Source organism: Podarcis gaigeae (assembly GCF_964106915.1).
Source record: "Podarcis gaigeae genome assembly, chromosome: 5".
NCBI lineage: Eukaryota > Metazoa > Chordata > Lepidosauria > Squamata > Lacertidae > Podarcis > Podarcis gaigeae.
Genome location: NC_139681.1, coordinates 92,194,038 through 92,216,895, shown reverse-complemented (window position 1 = coordinate 92,216,895; position 22,858 = coordinate 92,194,038). Strand labels below are relative to the sequence as shown.

At 45.6% G+C, this 22,858-nt stretch overlaps 1 protein-coding gene and 1 long non-coding RNA gene across 7 annotated transcripts in view; one reads left to right on the top strand and one right to left on the bottom strand.

Moving 5' to 3' along the window:
- Positions 1–22,858, top strand: part of MCF2L2 (MCF.2 cell line derived transforming sequence-like 2) — a 207,151-nt gene that overhangs the window by 178,484 nt on the left and 5,809 nt on the right. For 5 of the 6 annotated variants that reach the window (XM_083739151.1, XM_083739152.1, XM_083739153.1 and 2 more), the window contains 6 exons: positions 2,699–2,794; positions 11,003–11,092; positions 12,240–12,311; positions 15,317–15,403; positions 19,026–19,144; positions 20,811–20,923. In XM_083739151.1, the coding sequence (XP_083595277.1) occupies positions 2,699–2,794; positions 11,003–11,092; positions 12,240–12,311; positions 15,317–15,403; positions 19,026–19,144; positions 20,811–20,923 (577 nt within the window). The remainder of the gene's footprint in view (positions 1–2,698; positions 2,795–11,002; positions 11,093–12,239; positions 12,312–15,316; positions 15,404–19,025; positions 19,145–20,810; positions 20,924–22,858) is intronic. The other variant, XM_083739155.1, reaches the window with a different exon arrangement.
- The window catches only part of LOC310845125, a 34,621-nt gene continuing 29,706 nt past the window's right edge, over positions 17,944–22,858 (bottom strand). Inside the window, exons 3-4 of the long non-coding RNA XR_014564486.1 lie at positions 18,353–19,136; positions 17,944–18,006 (exon numbers count right to left, since the gene is read on the bottom strand). This is a non-coding gene — a long non-coding RNA (uncharacterized lncRNA). The remainder of the gene's footprint in view (positions 18,007–18,352; positions 19,137–22,858) is intronic.

The window sequence follows — 22,858 nt, the reverse complement described above, 5'->3', positions numbered from 1 at the left end:
ATAGCAGGAAAGCTGCTCCACAGTGTTAATGTTATTTTTCAAGCCACCCGTCCAATAGTTTGTGTGCACCCTCTGCTGGCTGAATTGGGATTTAATTTCATGTTCATGTCAGGGATCCTCAGTCATTTTGTGGCTGAAATTCCTCAAAAAGTCGTGAAAAGCTTGAACCTAGTTCACAGGTGTGTCATAAGGAAAAGCAATATGTTTCTTTAAAAAAGGGGGGGTAAATTAGTGTGCAAACGATGGCACTCTGGCATGAGCTAACCTAGATGACTCATCTCTTGCAGAAAAACAAGGAGGGGCCATGGCGTTTTGGTTATAGTTGCTTTAGGGCTCCCCAAGATAGTATTGCCAGGCAATGCCAGGATATGGAGGGGGGGCTTGGGGAAGACACCTTCAATGGACCCCACTTTTGCCCCTGGAATGCAGAACCTGTGACCCTTCCATCTCTCATCAGCCCCAGCCAGGATGAAAGCCAGAGTTCAACATCTGGGTGACGTGGGGAAGAGCACAGGTTCCTCATTCCTGTTCTACCCCTTCATTGCCGTTGTTGTCTGTTGATGCTGCTCCTGTGCCTTGTCGTTGACCCTGCTGCTGGCAATGCCATTTCAGATTTCAAGGTAGAAAGCATTTCTGGGGGAGAGGAGAGTTAAAGATTAAATTTCATGGGGATCCCCACTACGACCCAGAAAACCCTGTGTCTCAAATGTATGAGCAAGGCAGGTTAGCCAGGACAGATCCTTGATCTTCTTTTGCCAGCAGTCAAAGGCAACCAGCTAATGGAACACCCACCAGATGTCAAAGAGAAGAACAACTACCAGACTTTTAGAAGACATCTGAAGGCAGCCCTGTTTAGGGAAGCTTTTAATGTTTAACAGACCACTGTGTTTTAATATTTGTTGGAAGCCGCCCAGAGTGGCTAGGGAAACCCAGCTAGATGGGTGGGGTATAAATAATAAATTATCATTATTATTATTAACACTCCTGCAGGCCCCATGGCCTCCTCCGACACTGGAACAGCTATGCAGCATTCCTGGGAAGGAGTCCTGGGGTTCTGGGACTCACAGCTGCTGTCTTGTGAGCACCCGGTATAGCAGAGTAAAAGCAGCTCAGGCGGAGATGAGGAGGTATCTGGGCATACCTACTTTATTTCTACTAATTACAGATTAAAGAACATAACAAACACATATGAGAGGAGCAGCCCTCATACAGACATCCCATCTCGTCGCAAGACAGAGCAGAAAGAAAAAGTACAATAGTGCCAGAGACAGAAGTCACACAGACTAGCTTCCTTTCTCACAGAATAGAAAATAAACAAGAATCAGGTGATCCTTGCAATGGGAGGAGTGAAATGCTAACACCAGTGTGGTGTAGTGGTTAAGAGCAGTGGACTCGTAATCTGGTGAACCCGGTTCGATTCCCCGCTCCTCCACATGCAGCTGCTGGGTGACCTTGGGCTAGTCACACTTCTCTGAAGTCTCCCAGCCCCACTCACCTCACAGAGTGTTTGTTGTGGGGGAGGAAGGGAAAGGAGATTGTTAGCCGCTTTGAGACTCCTTAAGGGGAGTGAAAGGCGGGATATCAAATCCAAACTCTTCTTCTTCTTCTTCAACCTTTTCGTATGCAGAAGCGTACAACATGGACACTGGTTATACAGATTTATAGATATTTATCTTGATTTCAGTTGACAGATTCTTCTTCTTTTTTGGTATTGAGTTTTCCCCGTGATTTTTTTCTTTCAGCGCAATATTATTTTTTGTAAGTAGCATTGTGAAAAGTCACTCAAACATTTGTAAAAATAAATAATATTTTGGGAGGATTTCCTGCGCCAGGGGCACCTGCAAAGAGACAGCTTTACTTGGGTATGGCTGCTGGTGAGCGCATCATGAAGGAGGGCTTTCACCTTCATACTTGACATGCAGCTCATATTGTTACACTGGAAGCCCTATTTCAGAACAATCCCTGCACTGGGAATGGGGAATCTCAGGCCCTAAAGATTCCCCCCCCCCTAGGCTACAACCCTCACCAACCCTACTCCTCAAGTGCCCTCCTCGAGTAACTGTGGCTATGCCTGTTGCTTGCCTGGTTGGAGAATGGAGAGGTGTGATCATTTGCAGAAACCTCTGGCTTTAGCGTGGTCTACTGCACAAAGGTAAGAGCCATACCCATTGCTCCACCCACTTTTGATTCTGGCTCCACCCACCCTGGATGGTTGCCGGCAAGGGAATGTGGCCTTGATGCTTTAAAGGGTTCTACTCAATGGTCCATAATTCCATGAGCAGCCTTGGGTGTTTTGTGGACACTAGGTTTTTTTTGGTCTTTTTTTAACTATTCACTTTTCACCTACTTTCCTGCTGACTTGTCTTCCTTTTGGAACTGTGTGTTCCCTCCCTCCCCAAAAAGCACCTTCCCGCCTTCTCCATTTTGCTCCCAGGTGAAACCTAGCTAGTCAAATCTATCCCTTGCATAACAAGAAGGATGTTTGGCTCAGCTAGTTTGCTTCCTTGTTTCCACAGCCACCTTCCCAGCTAGTCACTTGCTGCGCAAGCTCACGGCTGGCCAAGCGTTCCAACTTTTTAATCACCTCCCCCTTTCTCCCCCCCCGCCACAAGCTCTTAACTTTGCTCTCTCTGCAAGCTGCAAGGCTGACCCCTCTGCCCTGCCTCACCTCTCTCTTCCCTCTGCCTCTTTCTCCTAGCTGATTATTCCACCAGCCTTAATCTTGAGCGCTCAGCTCTTGCTAGAAAGCGGTTCACATTGCAAGGTCTTTCCAACCGCAGAGCTCCACCCAAAGGTAAAACCACCGCCACTCGCAGCACTTGATCGCCAGCCACACGTCTCCCGAGCACGGTGACCATCCCATAACGTCATCCATCGCACCCTGCAAGGGTGACCGCATCCCATCATAATGTCCTCGTCTGTCGTACCCATCCTCTAGCTTCACCCAGGCTGTGTTCACATGACCTGCTTAAAACACAGTGAGGCCATTTCCCCACGCTGCGTTTCAAACTGCATTTGCATGCTGTTGCACAAATCGGTACGGCAGGATACATTTCCCCCAAAATTGCCCACTTTTCTGTCTGTACCACCAATGGGTGGAGAAGGGGTGCGGATGTCTTCATAGGGCTTATGTCTCCAAATCATACTGAAGCTAGTTTTCAGGGAAATGCATCAAAACGCAATATTTCTCAAGGAACTACAGGATAGATGTGGATTGCAGCTTCAAAGCAATGGGAGCACTCTGGATTCAGAGAGAACAGGGGTGTACACAGCCTCAGTGTTTTCTTCTTCTTGATGGCTACTAGGTGGTGTTTTTCAAAGGTGCATTTAGGAAGGTGCAGGTTGTTCCTCACCCCCCCACAGGGCCCTGAGTCGAGAGGATGCAAAACTGAGAAGATCCAAAATTGAGATGATCCATTTTTGGCCTCGCTCAGGGCGCCATATTACGAAGGATTGCCAAATCTGGGGGCACTCCCTGGTTTTACTCACCTGCCTCTGACATACACATTAACTTCGCCTTCTCAATTTCTGTTGTTAGGCTGCTGTTAAAGGCCTGTTAAGAGGAGCGGCAACCCAAGCTTTTAAACGAATTCCCTCCTTTTTTTAAGAGCTGGAAAGAGCAACTAAAACGATGGATGCCCCTATGAGGAAACGTTACAACTTTTGGGGACATTTTTAGTTAAAGGGGGGGGGGAGTAAGAGGAGACACAGTAGAGTTCTAGGAAACCGTGCATGGGGGGGGGGGGGAATGAATAGAAAAAAAGTTTTCCTTTGTCTCTCATAACACTATAGCCTAGAGCTGTCCAACGGAAGTGCTTCTTTACAAAGTGTGAAGTTAATCTATGGAATTTGCTCCCTCAAGAGGTTGTGATGGTAACCAACTTGGATGGTTTGAAAGGATGATTAGATGAATTTAGGAGGTGTAAGGCCTGTTGGGATGCTGCTGGGGAGACGGGGGCTTCAGGCAGGCCCCCAGCTAGCTCAAGCCACCGGCCGGCAGCCGGGCGAACTCCGGTCTCCCTTGGAACAGCATCAATCAGCGACTCATAGCTTCAGAAGCCTTCAGAAACTTGAGCACGCTTTATCAGCAGAGTGAATAAATCTTCACAACAGAAGTGGCGGACAGAGACATGTGTAAACATTATTTACAGGCGTTTATTCAGCATAGTTCAGGAAAAACATGTCTGCTTCCCTTCATGTCAAGCTGCACTGGCTCCCGGTGGAGTACAGGGTCAGATTTAAGGTGTTGCTTTTGACCTTTAAAGCCCTTCATGGCCTAGGACCCTCGTACCTACAGGACCGCCTCTCCTGGTATGCCCCACGGAGAGCCTCAAGGTCCATAAATAACAACACCCTAGTGGTCCCAGGCCCTAAAGAAGTTAGATTGGCTTCAACCAGAGCCAGGGCCTTTTCAACTCTGGCTCCGGCCTGGTGGAACGCTCTGCCTCATGAGACCAGGGCCCTGCAGGATCTGATTTCTTTCCGCAGGGCCTGTAAGACAGAGTTGTTCCGCCTGGCCTTTGGCTTGGAGCCAATTTGATTCCCTCCCTCCCTCTCTCTTTTTTTTCTTTTCCTTTTGCTTCTCCTCCTGCGATGAGGCTACATTTTAATATTTTAATGTTCCATTATTTTAATGTTGTATTTTTTTTTGTTTTTAAGGTGTAATCATTCATCTTCTTTTTATTATTGCTTGTGAGCCGCTCTGAGCCCGGCCTTGGCTGGGGAGGGCAGGGTATAAATATTATTATTATTATTATTATTATTATTATTATTATTATTATTATTATTAGTAAACAGGCATGTGACACAAAACAGTCCTGCTTGTTCCTTTTAAGGTGGAATGGAACTATATCCCAACATCCAGCCGTGACTGTGAGCCACGATAGTCATGTTCCACCTTCACTGTCAGAGGCAATAAGCCTTCGAATACCTATAGCTGGAAATAGCGGGCAGAGTGTTATTGTGTTCAAGTCAGGTCCTACCTGTGAGCTTCCCACAGGCATCTGATGGACCACTGTGAGAGCAGGATGCTGGGTCCAGCAGGGCTGTTCTTATGTCCTTGAGATATTCTAGAAACGGTGCAGAAAAAGCTGGAGCAAGTGCTATACGAGTCAAGACTAGAGCTTTTGTATTTGGTCCTCTTGCAAGCCGTACTGTATGTTATATTAGCTGTGTACCCTAAAGCCCCAGTCCAGATTGGGATCTGGCATGGGGGCAGTGGAGCTCTATGGAAAGGGCCTAGCCCCGTGGCAGAGCTTCGGATTTACATGCAGAAGTTCCCTAGGTTCAATTCCTGGCATCTCCAGGGAAAACCCCCGTCTGAAAGTCTGGAACATCACTGCCAATCAGGAAGGACAATCCTGAGCCCAGGTGGACCACAGAATCTTAGAATTGTAGACTTGGAAGGGACCATGAGGAGCATCTAGTCCAACCCCCTGAAATGTAGGAATTGTCTTGGTCAGTATGAAGATAGCTTCCTGTGTTCCTAGTCTGTCTTGGACCCCCTGTACCTCTAGTTTGCATATAGAGGGGAAGCTCACATTGATGCAAATGAGAGAGACCCCCCCATGCAAATCACAAAAATGCAGGGGGGGGGGCTGATCCAGAATAAGACCCTCCCTCCGTCTCCCAGCTACCTAGCTAATCTAACACATCATTTTTCCCTAAAAGTGATGACCCAGCCTCCCTGGTGGCATTGCAAGGTACAATTGTGTGGCATTGTATGAGGTACACAACTTAGGGTCCATCTCAAGGGAGATGCAGGATCAGATCTCCCAACATACTTTTTTTTTAAAGCCTTAAGAACACCATTTAAGACTTAAGAGCACCATAAGAGGGCTTTCTCGGTAGTGGCGGCCGCCCTGTGGAACGCCCTCCCATCAGATGTCAAGGAAATAAACAACTATCTGATGTTTAGAAGACATCTGAAGACAGCCCTGCTTAGGGAAGTTTTTAATGACAGATGTTTTAATGTATTTTTAATCTTTTGTTGGAGGCTGCCTGGAGTGGCTGGAAAACCCAGCCAGATGGGTGGGGTATAAATAAATTATTATTATTATTATTCCAACAGGAGGGGACAGAGACAGGCAGGCACAACACGGACATTTGCCTTCCTCTTATATGTGGCTATTAACAGCTTTTTGGGTGGGAGAGGGGTTGATTTCAGTCACAAAAAAAGTCACAGGGGGTAGGGAGAGAATTAACCTCCTCTCTCAGACCTCTGATCAAAATGGATTTATTTAGAGGTGTGCCGGCTGAGGCCAATGTGAGTTGTGGTCCAGCAACATCTGAAAAGCACCAGGCTGTTGAAGGCAGATTTAGGACATTTTTAGCTGGCTTTTCGTGAAAATAAATTCCAGAGTGGGGAAATAAACGTGTGGCTAAAAAGGGATTGAGAAATCTAAGCAAGGGATCTCCTGTGCTAGGCAAAGTTTGCAGCTCAGATGCTTCAGTGCTTCACCGGTGGTAGTGCAGGATGCTACCCAAGATAAGAACTGAACCCCTGGGCCTCACTCTGTGGAACTTTGTCCAGCGTAGTTGCCTTGGGAGGCAAAACATGGTGGGTTGGTGCTGGGAGCTCACTGGACAGTAGATGAACGCAGGGCTCAGTGACGGAGGATGGAGGGGAGACAGAAATAACTTGGCCTACATATTTTATTTTCAGAACTCTCTCTTGCCAAAGGCCTGTAATAAACCCCGAGCCAATTTCTATTTGGCCTTTCCAACATTCCAAACAGATACTAAATCCAGACCACTAGGTATAAACATGCATGTGGAGTGTATTCAAGATCTTGCATAGATACTGGGCTGGCACAATAACTCTTTTTAAGTTGCCAGTAAATATGAATCCTGGTGGTGGTACTGCGATGATGTTCGTTTGCCGCGCTGCACAAATCCTGCAGTTGATCAGCTTTTTCATGGAGCGCCTGTGGACAAGGCTGTGATCAGGCGACCTGTCATTTAGACAGCAATAAAATACCTTTCAGCCTGGGGAAGGTTGTCACCAGGTGAACTGAGTGCCTGCTCCATCTGCTGTCCGGGTACTAACTATTGATGAGCAATTTCAAGGCACCATTGCTCCCCCTCCTTAGGGGTCTTTACCTTTAAACTGGACTGGACTGGCCAGCCCTTCTGGATTGGCCAGCCCTTCAAACCAAGAACAGTAGGACAAATGGCCATTGAGGCTGACATTTCAGTGACACAATAGGTCCTTCACCAGCAGAGATCAGCTGAGCTGAGTGGAGAGATGCCTTTGTATCATCCAAACCACGTCCAGGATTGCTCTGCCCAAACTTCTGGGAAACCACAACAACTAAACTGGCATGAAACTGATACAGACCTGTAGAGTAGGTAGGCCTGCTTATGCTGATCACATTGATTTTGGGGAAAAAATGCTGATCACCCTCTAAAGATCCTGCTCAGAACTGATTTTGCAGGCTTACTGCTTTCAGACGTTCGTTTTCTCTCTCACACATGCATGCACAAATAAATCATTAGAGTTTTCAGTACAGGCTTCTGTGCCTGCTAGATTTCCAAACTCACAGCTCATTGTGTTACAGCATAAAATTTTATAGTATCTTAACGCTCATGAGAAAATGGCTTGTTTAGCAACTTTAGATGTTTGAAGATGCACTGGTGGTAACAGGATCGCCTGCAATCGCATTGCATCCGATTCTCTTGTTAGATTGTGCTTCATCAGCTTTGAAAGGCCAGAAAGCAAACATTCCCGCTGGCAAATTTTGAAACCTGCATGCAGCTGTGTTACAACATGTGTCATCCTGGCTGTTGTGCTCATCTGCATGTATTTAATAGGGCTTTACTCATGTTTAACACAAAGTTCTGCCTGCTGTGATCTCCTTTCAAATTGACCGTGCCTATGCAGATGGCACAAGTGCTGACTGTTTTCAGAAGTAATCTTTTACCGTGATTGCTACTCCTAGCACTTGTTTACATGGTCAGTTATTCTGAGAGATGAATCCAGCTCACTTTGATTGCAAAGCAAGGGCCATATCAGAGTTTGGGGATGGTTGTATGTGTAAAATAGAGCTCCGGATCATTGTGAGCACTCCTGATTCTGGTTGTGAAAAATGAGAGGAATTCGGGATTCAGTGACCTGTTAATGACTTGGCATTGGATGAAACGTGGAACCATTTACCCAAATGGTCCAGATGTTGTTGGGTTACAACTCCCATCATCCACTGACCATGCGGATTGGAATGGGGAGTCCAACTAAACATCTGGAGAATCTCAGGTTCCCCTTCCCTGCCCTACATGAACTGAAATGCAACTCTCCTACAAAACATGGGCACCTCCAACTTTTGTGAAGCAGTTCTCCAACCCCCAAAATAGGTATGGAAAGTCATATATGAGGGAGAAAGATGTATGTTAGTGAAAGTTAGAGGTTGTGTTCAAAGTAGTGCTAAGGAGATTGTTCTGTCGGCCCAAGTGTCTCTGCTTGCCCAGTGGAATAATCTCCCCTCTCCTCATAAGAATAGCTGCATCAGGCCAGTGCCCCATCTAGTCCAGCATCCTGTTCTCACAGTAGCCAACCAGATGCCTGTCGGAAACCAGCAAAGCAGAAGATAAGCACAATGGCCCTCTCCCTTCCTGTGATTACCAGAAACTGGTATTTGGGAGCGTTGCTGCCTCCAACTGGGGAAGCAGAGCAGAGCCATCATGGCTACTTGCTACGAAAGCCCTTTCCTCCTCCATGAATTTGTCTAATCCTTTTTAAAAACTAAAATAGACTCGGAGTCGAGAGTGGATTTCATGCTCTTTATTCAGCTCATAGTGGCGAGGAGGAATGGAAGTTCCCCCAGAATGTCTGCTTTATAGACATTATTTACACAATGGGCCTCACGTGATTGGCTAATTCTGGGATTCTCCTGTAGGCCAATCAGGTTGCGGATTCACTTCCACCTGGAGCTGGATTGGGTGGCTCCTGTGGACCAATCAGACTGCTGCATTCTGAATCCTATTGTTTTAGGACCAATCAGACTGCTGCATTCTGTTTTTTGTGTTTTTTTTGCATAAATTTTTATTAATTTATTAATTTTATTAATTTTATTAATTTTTTTTGCATAAATTTTTATTAATTTTCCATTATAAATTTGTGCAGTTATACATTTTAACCCGAATACATCAAATTATTTCTGTTTTGAACTTCCTTCAGCGTCTCTGAGAGTCATCCATTTTTATATCTATAGTACGCATTCCCTTTTTTATATTGCCATTATTATTCCTTAGTCCCAATATTTTTAATAAACAATACTTATTTGATTTTTACAGTGCCTCTTGAAAACCCACTAACGTTGTGTTCATACCACATATATTTTTCAGATAATCCACCAATTTCCCCCAGTCCTCGATGAACTTTTGGTCTTTAATGTATCTAATTTTTTCGGTTAATTTGTCCAATTCCGCATAGTCAGTCAGTTTTAGTCTCCATTCTTCTATCGTCGGTATCTCCTCTTGTTTCCACTTCTGGGCCAACAGGATTCTGGCTGCCGTTACAGCATATTGGAAAAGTTTAAAGTCCTTTCTTCTTATGTCCTCAGACTGCTGCATTCTGAATCCTGTTGTTCTAGGACCAATCAGACTGCTGCATTCTGAATCCTGTTGTTCTAGGACCAATCAGACTGCTGCATTCTGAATCCTGTTGTTCTAGGACCAATCAGACTGCTGCATTCTGAATCCTATTGTTCTAGGACCAATCAGACTGCTGCATTCTGAATCCCATTGTTCTAGGACCAATCAGACTGCTGCATTCTGAATCCCATTGTTCTAGGACCAATCAGACTGCTGCATTTTGGATCCTATTCAACTCCGTACATAACAAAAACCATCCAAGTTGATGGCCATCACTGCCTCTTGTAAGAGCGAATTTCATAGCATGACTGTGCACTGGGCGAAGAAGTACTTTTAAAAATCTGCCCTAAATCTTTCAACGTGGATGTCTATGAGCTCTAGAGTTTGGAGAGAGGGAGCAAACCCTTTTCTCTATCTACTTTCTCCACACCAGGCGTAATTTCATACAATCATGTCACCTCTTCCTTGCCTTTTCTCTAAACTGAAAAGTCACGATCGCTGCAGCCTTTCTTCCTAGGGGAGTAATCCCATCCCTCTGATGCCCTCCTTCCGCTGCCATGCAGGGTTCTCCCAACCCTCTGGAACAAATTTGGGGAGGGTGTTTAGGGCACGTGCAGGGCTAGGAGAGGGACAAGTCCCTTTGGAAAACAGGAGTCATTCCGCTTGCTCCCACCTGTTGAAATATTCAGCTGAATATGACCCAGTGTGTGTATAAAAGCCTTGTATTCAGGAACGATGCTTGCAAAACTGCGAATATCAAGACAAAAATGTATATGTTAGGAGAAATGCACACAAAACTGCACTCAGACTTTTGTTTGGACATTTTTACTGGAAAATTATGCGGAAATGGGTCAAACTGAAGGTTGGAAAAATTAGAAAAGGAAAGAAACCAAAACGGACAGATTCATTCATCTCCGTACACACAGTGTGTGTCAGTAATTGCGCGAGAAAACGGTCGTTTCTGTTATCCTGGCTAGTGGATAGGAATTTACACACCCAGCCACTTTAGCACCTCATTAGCAATCTCAGGAAACGAAAGACTTGCAACATTTGGCAGGGCAGCTGATCAGTTTACCAAATGACCACAAGCAAACGGTGGCAAGTTACCACTTTGTCATTCTGTATCTGGTCATTAATAGGCCATTGATGACCTCCTGCATCCCTCCATGGCAAACCAGGGGGTGGGGTTAGAACCCCCAGGGACTCCTTGGCCACGTAGACCATGCATGTTTTAATACAACAAGCCCTGAACAGAAGTGTGATACAGTTTGCTGCAGTTTTCCATGGAGACAAGCTACCTTTCTCCAGCCTTCTCCCAGTTGTTGTTGTTGTTGTTCTCCTCCTTCCTCCTCGTTTGCTTGCTCGCTTACTCACTTCTAACCCTTCCTTGACCTGACTCTATCTGTCCTCCCAGATCCAGAATCTAAAGAGAGAGATGTAACCCGCCGCTTTTCCCTAGCTTCCTCCATCAGCACCACAACTAACACATCTGCTCTAACCAAAGGTACAGTCCCATTAACACTTTGCCGCCTTCCTCCCTCTGCCGGCGTTGGTGCAAATGTGGCGGCGCTTGGAAACCCTTGCAAGCCTGAACCTGTGGTGTGCTCTGCAAGGCAAAGAGCAGAAAGGGTCAGGTGCACGACCCCCTCCAAACATTGTGCGCTATGGAGTTGCACCACCAGGATGCGAAGCAAGTCAGAACGGTTCAGTCTCTGGGTGCAACCAGACATGCATAATTTCAAAGCCTGCCTGGTGCAGAAATGCACTCAACTGTGCTTCTGAGAGAAGGGCTATTGTCTCACCTGGACTGAGCTCTTTGGGGGGAGGAAGCCCTGGTTTGGAGCAGAAAGTGAATGTGAACACTGCTGATTGGTCAGCTTTTGTGTCAATCATGAAGTGACCCTCCTTTCAGAATAGGGCTTTGCTCAGCACTGATTGGCTGTCTCCTGAGTCCCTATGCTGACTTATAACTGTGTTTCAAAGGGGGTGGGTGGGAGATTAATGATAATGATGATGATAATAATAATAGAGAGGGGGGGCGAAGGTTATGTTCTTTTGCTTCTCACTATGGAATGCTTTTTGGTTCTTGCAGCATATCAGATGTTATTTTGGGATGGATTTCCATAAAGTTATTTCAAGATAGAAAAGTTATTTCAGTGAAATCAACACTGAACAAACCTGAGTAGATAAAAATAATATTACGGTGGGGAAATGTAACATTTGTCAACTTGAGTTCTTTTCAAAACCATAGTAGACACCCTTGCTGGGTTGTTGCCTATGGTCAGAGAGAATGATTTGTAATCATGCTCAGATAGGTGTGTATAGTTTTTACGTTAACACAAACTCATCTCTGTGGGCATCATATATGCATTAGGAGTGGTAATACAAGTCCATTATTGGGGGGGGGGGCTCTCTGCTTTCCTTCAGAATCACAGTTCTTTAAAAAAGCAAGGTTTTTGGTGCTTTTGTCACAAGTATGTTCCCCCCCCCACCTCTCGACAAGCTGACTTTAAAAAACATTAGGATTGTGTTGTATGCTAAGATAAGCTAACCATTGCCCTCTGCTGCAAATCCTGTTCTTTTCCATGCCAAGAGAGCCAGGTGAACCTCTAACTATATTTCGATTCTTGTTATCTGCAAACTCCACACAGGTCCCCTTGTTCCTGCAGTTAAAGTCAAGAGGCATGAAATTAAAAGTGATCCAACTCCTCTGGGTTTCGAAGGTACTTGATGCATGGACCATTTTGGTGACAGTCCCTTGATTATCCTTCATGGAATGCCTATACTTTCATCATCACCGGCATATGACATATGAGAGAGTTTGTAAGGACTCTTGAGTCAACATATCAGCCCATTTTCTGGTTTCGGAATTAATCACCCTTTCCTGTATGCGTATGTCTGACCTGCTTGCCAAGTTCCTGTTAGGGCATATTGGAGGCTGAAACGAAGAGAATGAGAAAGCCAACTCAACACGCTCTCTTCCCTCTCAGACACGCAATGCTTCTGATGGCTATTGGGATATTTAATAATAAAAAAAATAAAAAAATTATTTATACCCTGCCCATCTGGCTGGGTTTCCCCAGCCACTCTGGGCGGCTTGAATATTAAAATGATTCATCCAGTATTAAAAGCTCCCCTAAACAGGGCTGCCTTCAGATGTTTCCCACGAACCACAGGATTGCGGGGTTAAACCACTGTTTTCCATTTCCCTTCTTATGCAGATTGAGTGCGGAAGCTCAAGAGACCCAGATGTACATTTGATTTTAAAACTGGCCCCTTTCTGTACTATATATTCACAACGGTCCCAATCCTGCTAAACGGTACTCATAGCATCGTTGGTGAAAACAACAGCTGTGGGCTTGGCGCAGTCCTTTTACGGCCATTTCTTCATTGCTGCATCAGTTTCTTCTGTTCCATTATTTCTCTCTTGAAAGCATGTCCCGCAATTGTCTCGTGAGTTTGCTGTTGGTCGTGTTTAGATGGTCCCTGTGTCCTTTGCTGCATGCCGGTGTAAGCTAGACCTCTTTTTCACCTCAACCTTCTTTCCTTTATTAAACAGCTCTAAAATGAGCATCACTCTGGTATCAACGGTACTCTGCATGCACCCTCCATCACGTAACATCGATAAATGGTCTCCTCGTATACTTGGCCTACCCCTTTTATGCCAGGGGAGGCACCCTTCTTTCAGCGCATGCCATGTAGGTAATTAATCCAGACCTGAGATCTGGACTACCATTCCCATCAGCCCCAGGCCAGGAGTTGTAGTTAACCTCTGGAGGACCAAAGGTTCCATACCCCTATCTAAGTCAAACAGGGTTAAAATTTTCTGTTCCCTTGGGAAAGAGGGATGGGGTTCTCCCATTGCATTGGGCTAACGTCATGGGCAGCCAGGCTCCCACTGTGTTGTTTTAGGCAAATCTGGGGCGCCCTGTTTTCTTTCTGGATCATGCCTCTATTAGCATGGTGAGCTGGCCATAAAAGAAGGCCTTTGGGATTCCCAAAGTTGCAGAAATCCATCCGATTGCACCACCATAGGCAGATACTTAGGGCAAAGGCAGGCACATAATATTATGAATGGTGGAGGTAGCCAGTAAGTGCTGTTACTGCCATCTAAACCCAGGCATATTTGTTTCTGTCCTGTGGCAAGTTCTGAAGAGACCTGTCTGAACCAGGGAAAAGCTGGGTGTGGTGAGCTCTGACTGGTTAGCGCCAATGGTACCATCAACACCCACTGCTGCAGTCTTGCAAGCAATGTTTAAATGCTTGCAATTTTGTTTTAATTAGGCAATGAATGAATGTATCTATGAGCAGATACACATGCAAATTAAAAATGCAAATTGAAAGGTTTGCAGGCTTATCTGATGCACAGCTGGTTCTCCTTGCCGTTATTTGCCAATCCAGTTTGTTGGTGAGGTATTCCTGCAGCACAAGTTGCAAAATCAGGTTCACACCGTAAGTGAAGAACCTGGTCGGAAGTTGCCTTACAGTGAGTCAGACCATTGGTCCACGTAGCTCAGTAATGTCTACACAGCCTGGCAGTGGCTCTTCAAGTTTTCAGGCAGGGGTCTCTTTCTGAATCCTACCTGGAGATGCCAGGGACCGCCTGCCCCTCAGCTATGGCCCATCCTTGTGGTGCTCATCCTTCGAACGCTGCATCCGCCTTCACCCTCAGCAGCAAAATCCTGCGTATGTCTAGTCAGAGTAAATGGGTATGAGTGCAGGCCTTTGCGTGGACAGGCGGAGTCCCCAGATCCCGCGCGGTCCCCCCGTCATGTGGAATAACGACTCAAGACAATGTGCTATGGGATTAAATTGGACACAACTTTATTAAATTTCAAATGTGGGTAGACCTTGGCTCAGGCATTGGGCGTTCTCCCTCCCCAGTCCCCAGCCGGGGACCTAGAGAGCATCAGGGTTATCCAGTGTGTGTGGGGGGGATGGGCTGGCTCTGGAGAACATATGTTCAAGCAGAGATAGCCGCCCCCGTAACGCCGCCGCCGCAGGGGAGAGCAATGACGACCTTTCGGCGTATGGTCAAAGCCTCCCTTCAGAAACCCCTTTAACGGGGAACCCTGGTATCGTCACCGCAAAGAGGAAGATGGACAAAAGGATTTCGCCCAAGGCCTGATACCGCCAAAGTTGTGACGTTTTGCTACGGGAAAGGCGAAACCTGCCAATGCAGGGAAATTCCTTTCCGGCCCTTTAACAGCAACCTTAACGTAGCAGCGCCCGCATACCTGTGAAGAAAAGTTAACCTGCAAAATAAGACATTAACTGAGGGTGGGTAGGGTGGGAGAAGCTCTGGAGCCAAGTGAGGATTCCCAGGTAAGATCCTCCCTCTATTGTGTGGGCAGGTAATCCCCCCCCTACCTGGCCTGGTCTCCTTGGCAACGCTTCCCCCAGGTGGGATTGGACAACTGACTGGGGTAGGCGGAGACCTCCAGGTATCCCACCTGAGGGAAGGCAAAGCCAAGCCTATGCTGTTGGAGCCGCTCCAGATCTAGGGGCTGCACGCGTCCACGCAAAGGGCGCCCCCCGTTTTAAGCAGGGAGCGGTCATTATAGGAAAGCTGGTCCCAATTTCAGGTTAATCCAAAGGGACAATCTTGCGTACGTAGCGTCAATCGCATTACTAGCAAGGAAAATCTTCTGGGTGGGGTTGCATGTTTGGCCTGACATTTCTGAGATCACAACTAGCACCCAAACAAACCCCCTACTTCCTGTCACAGATGCCTTTGAATGCAACCTCTTGGCTCAAGCTAAATGCAGCGCTGTTCGCTCTACGAGGCCAGTCCCTAGATCTGCTTCACAGACAGGTAAATAGGAATCAAAATGTGTTTTGAGATGCAGTGCCTGTGCTGCTCAGAGCATATCTGAAGACAAAGGGCGCTACTAGTATGTACTGTGGGTTTTTCCTGTGCACAGCTCTGCCAAAATGAATGGGAGCCTGTTGCTAAATGAATGGGAGCTTACACGGTCTAGCATGATGCCCAAGCATTTCACTGAAGCTTCCTGATGTCTTGTGCCTGAAATGGTTTTTTTAATTAAAAAAATTACTTGCTTCCAGCTGAGAGTGGAATTCTTTGCTCCATCCTCATTAGTTTTATTCTGCTTATCCTTTGTTCACCCTTGTACCTCCCTCTTTCTGCTCCCTTTCTCCCCTTATTGTTGGCATCCGTCTGTCTTGAGAGAAAATGGGGGTGAAGTCTACACACATCTCAATGTAGGTTGTAAATCGCCTCACCCCCTCCATACCCAGCTGATCACTGCATCCCACAGGACAGAGCACTTTGCAGGTATCATCCTATCATGAAGTGCGCTTATTACATTGTCAGAATTGAGCCATTAGTGTGGCTTCACCTACCCTGTGGAACTACCCACCACTGCATATCAGACAGGCACTTTATCTGATGTCTTCCTAGCACCTGCAGAAGATTCTCATCTCATCTTTCATCAAGCCTCATAAAATCTCTGCCTCGTGTTTCTTTCTTGGATAGAGGTTGATTTTATGCATGCGCTGCTATCGTTAAACATTGTTTTTCTATATGCAGTTGTTTTAACTGATTTTTAATATATGTAACTGTTTTATATACAGCAGGCCCAAAACTTGTACGCTGTTTACTTACATTATCTCAGCCTTGTGCACTTCATAGAAAAATAAAGAAATAAACAGAAAGAGGACGGGGGGCTGGGGGGAAAACCCATCAGAGTGGGCTATGCCCGATAAGAGAGGTGGAGGGTTTTAATACTCTTTCTGCAGCAGGAAAACCCAGTGTGGAAAGAGCTTTTTAAGCCCTCTGTCTTGCTTACTGGCCTCTAGGAAGGTTGTGTGAGGCTTAGTGTGCCTTCGGACAGATAAGGATGGTTGCATAAATGTGTGAATTATTCGGGGTGTGTGTGTCTTTGTGCAGTTTTTCCTTTGTGAGCGGACCCCTAGAACATAACCACTGGGTGAGTTTCGGGCCTACTGTATGTTATTGCAAATTGCTTTCAGGTGCCTTATAGGAAGCAATTTATAAATGATGTTTAATGACGCTGATGCTGATGTCTTCTTCAGAGGAGGGAGCTATACAGTGAAGGCTGGTCCTTCTTCTTTTTTACAACTAGTCCAGAGTGTGACCCTGGCTGTCTTTCGCAATATGGCACCCTGTGCTAGGTCAAAATTTGGTGCCCCCAAATGGATCTTCTCCCACTATGGATCTTCTAAATTTTGCACCCCCTCAGCTTGGCGCCCACACCTAACCCTAAATCTGATGCTGGTGCTGCTACTGCAGAACTCTGCAGGGAAGAGGGTGGAAGCAAAATTAGAATTACGAGGCTCTGCCTATCATGGACTCTGGCTCCACCTACTGGTGGGCTCCCTGCTTTCCACCCCATCAGCCACCATTGGTTACTGATATGTTCCTCTGTAAGACAATATGCTGCTCATGATGCTAGCTAAATTATCATGAAAACAAACTTTCATGATTTGCTCTGCTGGAAAAATGTAAATCCACAGGGCTGGGTCTTACCAAGCTTGGAAACCTGCATATAATTTGATCCTGAAACGTTGTGAGACAGATTTTAGAGATGTTTGATGAAATGCAGATTTTGAAGGCAAGTTCCCACTCGCTTTTTAGGTGGGGTGTTGTTGTTTTGAACTGAATGGTTTTAAGCATCTGCACCACTCAAGTCAGTCCCACAAAGTGTGTTCTCCCTAACAGAGAGCACGTGTTGCGGTTGGGGGAACAGGCCACCTTGCCATGACTAGGCAGATTTGGAGAAACCCAAGCCTCTTAAAGGGTTAAGATTGGGTTGCTGGGGAGTTTTGATTGTAGCCAATTTGGAGGAGGGGTCAGAGTATATAAATACAGAGGCCAGACGTTGGCCTTCCTCTTGGCCGTTTTGCATCGGATCACATGGAGCACTTGGACAATCTTCTCATTGTCTGGTTACATTTCTTTATTTCTTTATTTCCCCTTTCTTTTTAATCCTCTCTAGTCCCCTAAATAATTTAATTCCCCCCCTTTTTCCTGTTCGATTTCCCACCCCATCCCTTACCCTGCCCTGTGGGAAGATTCTCCCTATAGCCGTGGCTTGCCTTTCCCAATAGGGAAAGAGCCCCCATTAGGGGCTTTCTTTCGCAAAAGGTTTCCCCCATTTTGCCTGTTTAATTGTGGGGCTAGTCAGGGCTATTCCCAGCTTAGCTGGGATCACTTTTGTTTATAGTATCCCCGAAGGTTGGCTTTAATTTGAGTGTGTGCAGCGCTGTTGGCCAAATTTTAAGCTAGCCTTGGGTGGGAGCACTAATTTGGCTTCCTTTAATATTGCACAACTTAGCTTTGCTTCTCTGAGGGCCAAATTTCACACGCTGCTACTGACAGGATGGGGAGTGGGGAGATAGAAATCCGATTCAATGCTCATTTAAGGGCAAAATTACCTGAGTCATAGGGGCGTGGGTGGCACTGAGCCTAGGACTTGCCAATCAGAAGGTTGATAGTTTGAATCCCCGTGACGGGGTGAGCTCCCGTTGCTCGGTCCCTGCTCCTGCCAACCTAGCAGTTCAAAAGCACGTCAAAGTGCAAGTAGATAAATAGGTACCACTCCGGCGGGAAAGCAAACGGCGTTTCCATGTGCTGCTCTGGTTCGCCAGAAGCGGCTTAGTCATGTTGGCCACATGACCCAGCTGTACACCGGCTCCCTCGGCCAGTAAAGCGAGATGAGCGCCGCAACCCCAGAGTCGTCCGCGACTGGACCTAATGGTCAGGGGTCCCTTTACCTTTTACCTAAGTCATACATTCCCCCAAAATGCATGAACCAAAACGCAATACATGAGCCTCTGAATTCGCACTTCTCCGAACTTCACAGCACAGTTCTTCAGCTAAATAAAGTATATACTAGGGTAAAATGTGGGTAAAATGCATATAATGGTGAAAAGAACATACAAAAATATTAGTGAGTTTTTTAAACAAGTGTGTATATTAGGAGGGATTGGCACTAAAATGCTGAACGATATCCATGATGGCTTTAAATAAAATGTCACCAATTGATATGGAAATGTGCAGTCCTGGTCTGGCAGTTGGCGGTTCCCTATGCCTTAGTCCTTATTTGTCAGGATCAGATGAGATTTTAACTGGGAGCTTCTTGAGAACAGTGAGTGGAAGCCATAATGCTGAATGCCCAGGCCTCACCACCGTGCTTCACTTCCAATAACCCTTTGCATCCACTTGGCCTCCCTTGCAGGTTAGGTTTGAAGCTCTGCTGATGCTCCAAGCGAGCTTCTTGGAGGAAGGGATGTGACACAGATGCAATAAATTAACCTCTTTGAATGGGTCTCCTCCGGTAGAGAGCTGCTCATTTCTTTTTTAAAAGGCTGGATTTTCATGCTGTGCAGTGCCATCAATATTCCGTCTAAAGTATGCCAGCCGCTGATGCCAAACACTCTCCTTCTTTGCAAAGGTTGGCCCAGCAGGCAGATGCCGTCGCTCGATACGTTTGAGGATTTTGAAGCGATCCCATCCAGCGCTGAGGAACTCTCCAACTCTTCGGATATGGAGGAAGAAAGCCAGCCTAACAACGTAGGTAACACCTTCCAGAGCTTCATAATGCTCTCGTTAAGCTTAGCTCAAGCTGGGTGTAAATGCAGCAGGAAATGCAGTTTTGCATTTCCCCAAACTATGGGAATGTTTCAGAACAAGACAAGGGACAGTCTCCAAGTAGCCCTTTGTAAACATCCTATCAGTGCAAGGATTCCTGATTACACAAGGAAACATTTACCCCCCACACCCTAAATCTGTTCTAGAGATTCCCCCAACCATCTCCAGATGTTTTGGGACTACAACTCCCATGATCCCTAACTAACAGGACCAGTTGTCAGGGATGATGGGAATTGTAGTCCAAAACATCTGGAGGGCCAAGATTCCCTATGCCTGATCTAGAGATTTGGGGAGGGTATGGGGCACATGAGGGGTGGGGGAAATCCTGTCCTGCAAACAGAAATCCTTATACCAATGGGACATGTTAGTTGAATACCACCCATGGCATTGGGTTGGGTGGGTTCTTAGGGTACCAGCAATATTTGGCTATCAACTTGTGCAGTTTTCTTAAATCCTCCCTATAGTTGTTATTGTTGTTTCTCAGGCTGGACAGTAGGTGAGGAGATAATGTGGGTTCTGTCTATCTAATTACTTTGATTTATAACTTATTCCACATTGAGGGATCAGCGTGCGGACCAGCTTTGCATGTTCTGCAGCTGCACCACACAGGTGGAGAAATACTAAAGTTAGCATTCAGCACCCTCAGGTCCTCTGATTCTTGTTAGTTAAAAACCCACAATGTTTCTAATCTACAAGGCCTAGGTCAGCTTTTTCTGACCTGATGCCCTCCAGATGTTTTAGACTACAATTCCTATCAGCCCCAGCTGGCATGGCCCAGTTCTTATACAGTGTCTGCCACCCAGCAACAACCTTTTTGCCTAACAAAGCACTGGCCACACTCTGTTGGACAAAGCTCCCTTGCTTTTGTTTGTGCCACTGTATCTGGTTTTAATCTGGTTTTGGAAAGAAAAAGAAAGAAAGAAAGAAAGAAAGAAAGAAAGAAAGAAAGATCATGATGGTTTGATATTTTGCTTTGAGCACTTTGTGTTTCTGGGAAAGCAGTTCAGGATTTTAAAAAAATAAATTGGTAAGATTTCAAAGTTGAACTTTACAGTGCAGTCCTATATTTAGAGGTAAACCCCACCCAATGCAGTGGGGCTTCTCTCCAAACAACTGTAAATAGGGTTACATGTGCGCTTTTAATGTGAAAAAGACTACAGACGTGCTTTTTAAAAACAGTGAAAGCAAATGCTTTTGTGTTGCCCAGTCCTTTGCATGATTACTTTTGCAGAGCTCTGCACACCCCATACATTTAAAACACATTTAGAGCACACACATCCCCCCCACAAAGAACCAGAGGAAATGTAGTTTACCCCTCATGTAGCTACAATTCACAGCACCCCCAACTGCAGTTCTCAGGAATCTTGGGAGAGATGGGCTTTAAATGTATGGTGTGCGCACAGAACATTAGGAAAATTAGAGTGTTTGAAAACCACAGCAAGTGCTCCTTTTCTGGATACATTTGTCACTCTGAATGTCTGAAAGGCATCCCTTGGGCCTTGTAGTAGACTATATTCCTGTCTTATCCCTGCCCATAATCTTTCCTTCTGCAATAACATCACGTACCACCTTGTTTCTTTTGTTTTAGGGATCCAACCTTTACCGGGTAGAAGGCAGTTTTGACACTTGTTTCCCAGATTCCCTCACTCTAGAGGATGGAGATTTAGTGCAGTTTATACAGGAAGGCGAGGATGGACAATGGTAAGTATAGCTGCCAGAGAGAAAGGCTACAGTGGTACCATTTTCCAGCTGTTAGTTGAATATCGAAACAAACCCTGATAAACAACAGCCAGAAGAGTATAGGGTGTGTCAAATTTTCTGCAGATTCCATTAGTCCACAAGCTAGGTTTGCTTTTATTATTATTATTTGCTGCAGAGATAAATTTATGTTGGGGGAGTTCAGAAATATACCCATAAAGCTTAGGGGAAGACTCTCCTCCCTTCCTCCCAACATGTGTTGAAAGCAATCTTTCTCAGTCCAGCATCCTCCAGCTGTTTTGGACCACAATTTCCATCAGTTGATGAATTTCCGTGAGGGCTTTTAAATTTTTTTTAAAAAGAATAAACTTCTGCAAACTGAAACGGAAAGGTGGAGATCTGAACTTATGATTGGAAGAGCGAAAAACTGAGAGAAGTTGAAATGGACAGATTCCTCCATTCCTAGTGCCTGCATAGGAACGACACCCCTTGCCTCTGCTCTCAACAAGCAAATCAGTCAAAATGAAACATCGTTCTCTTATGTGAAACAGCTTTTCCATGTGGGAAAAGCACAGGATTTGAATGAAAGAGATGGGAGCATCGTGGGAAAGGCTGTAGTTGATGAACAAATTGGCTCCTGAACGCTGAAATCCCAGAAGTAAGTGTTCTGGTTTTTGAATGTTTTTCGGAAGCATAACGTCCAATGTCAGCTATTGTTTCCGGGGTGCCTGCACCACGCCTTGGTTTACAAACATTTCTGGAGTCGAACGAACTTCTGGAACGGATTAAGTTCAAGAACCAAGGTTCCACTGTATATCCCTTTTCCCCAGATGATGATGTTGATGATAATGTTGATGATAATGATGATGATGATGATGATAATAATAATAATTTGTTATTTCTACCTCACCCATCTGGCTGGGTTTCCTCAGAGGACTCAAGATACACAAATTCCTCCAGAAACAAACTGGTGAAGGATGAACAATTAGGAAAATGGGGATGGGGGGAGACCTTCCTTTTATGTTCTTAACAGGTTTTTTTAAAAAAATAATAATGATGATTAAAAAATTTATTGTAAACCCTTTGGAGGTTTTACTCCAATCAAGGGGTATATATATTTAGTTTAATAAGTGTCAAGGATAATTTCTTTCCTCCCCCAACCCCACAAACTGGCTCTTTGCAAAAGCAGACAGGTGGGTTTCACAATGCCGATTTGAAACCAAAGGCACGCCTCCAAGCAGTACAATGCAAAGCCAGGTCAGTGTTGTGAGGATAAACATGTACTGCGCTGCTATGCAACATCACCCTGGTGCCATACACCTGTTTGTTTACATCGCCACGTCTCCTTCATAAGTCTGTAAGACCCTACAGTGCTACACCTGCCCTAGAAGTGAGCAATTTTCCATGGGTGTTCAGCCACCACATGGATGGCACCACCAGATAGCATCCAAGGGAAGAAAACCAGTCGAGTGTGCATGTACTCCCAGTTGCAACCCATTTCCTGCCTTTGCCCAGGACAGATGCATTTGAGCTTAGCTCCCGGATAGCTTGTGTTTTGTGTCCGTGGCCCTTGGGTTTTCAACCTAGCGGGAGGAGAAATGGAAGCAGGAGGGCATTTCACGCTTTTTAGTTTTAGGTGTACACAGGGCACACTTCTGAATATTACGTGCGTGTATAATAAAAACCGTGTAGAGACATGTAGCAGATTTGAGTTGACTAATAAATGTGTTAGCCTGTTGAAGTTTTAAAATATATGGATAGCGTTTTTGGAGATCTAGACAGGCTTCCATGCTGAATATATACTTGGTAGCAAACTGTCTCACACATTTGCTGCCGCACTGTGTGTAAAATGGGCCATGGACTTTTACAGTTCTTTCCAGCAACTGGTTATACTGGCAAGACAGTTTTACTAGAGAGTGAGGGGTGCTGAGGCAATAA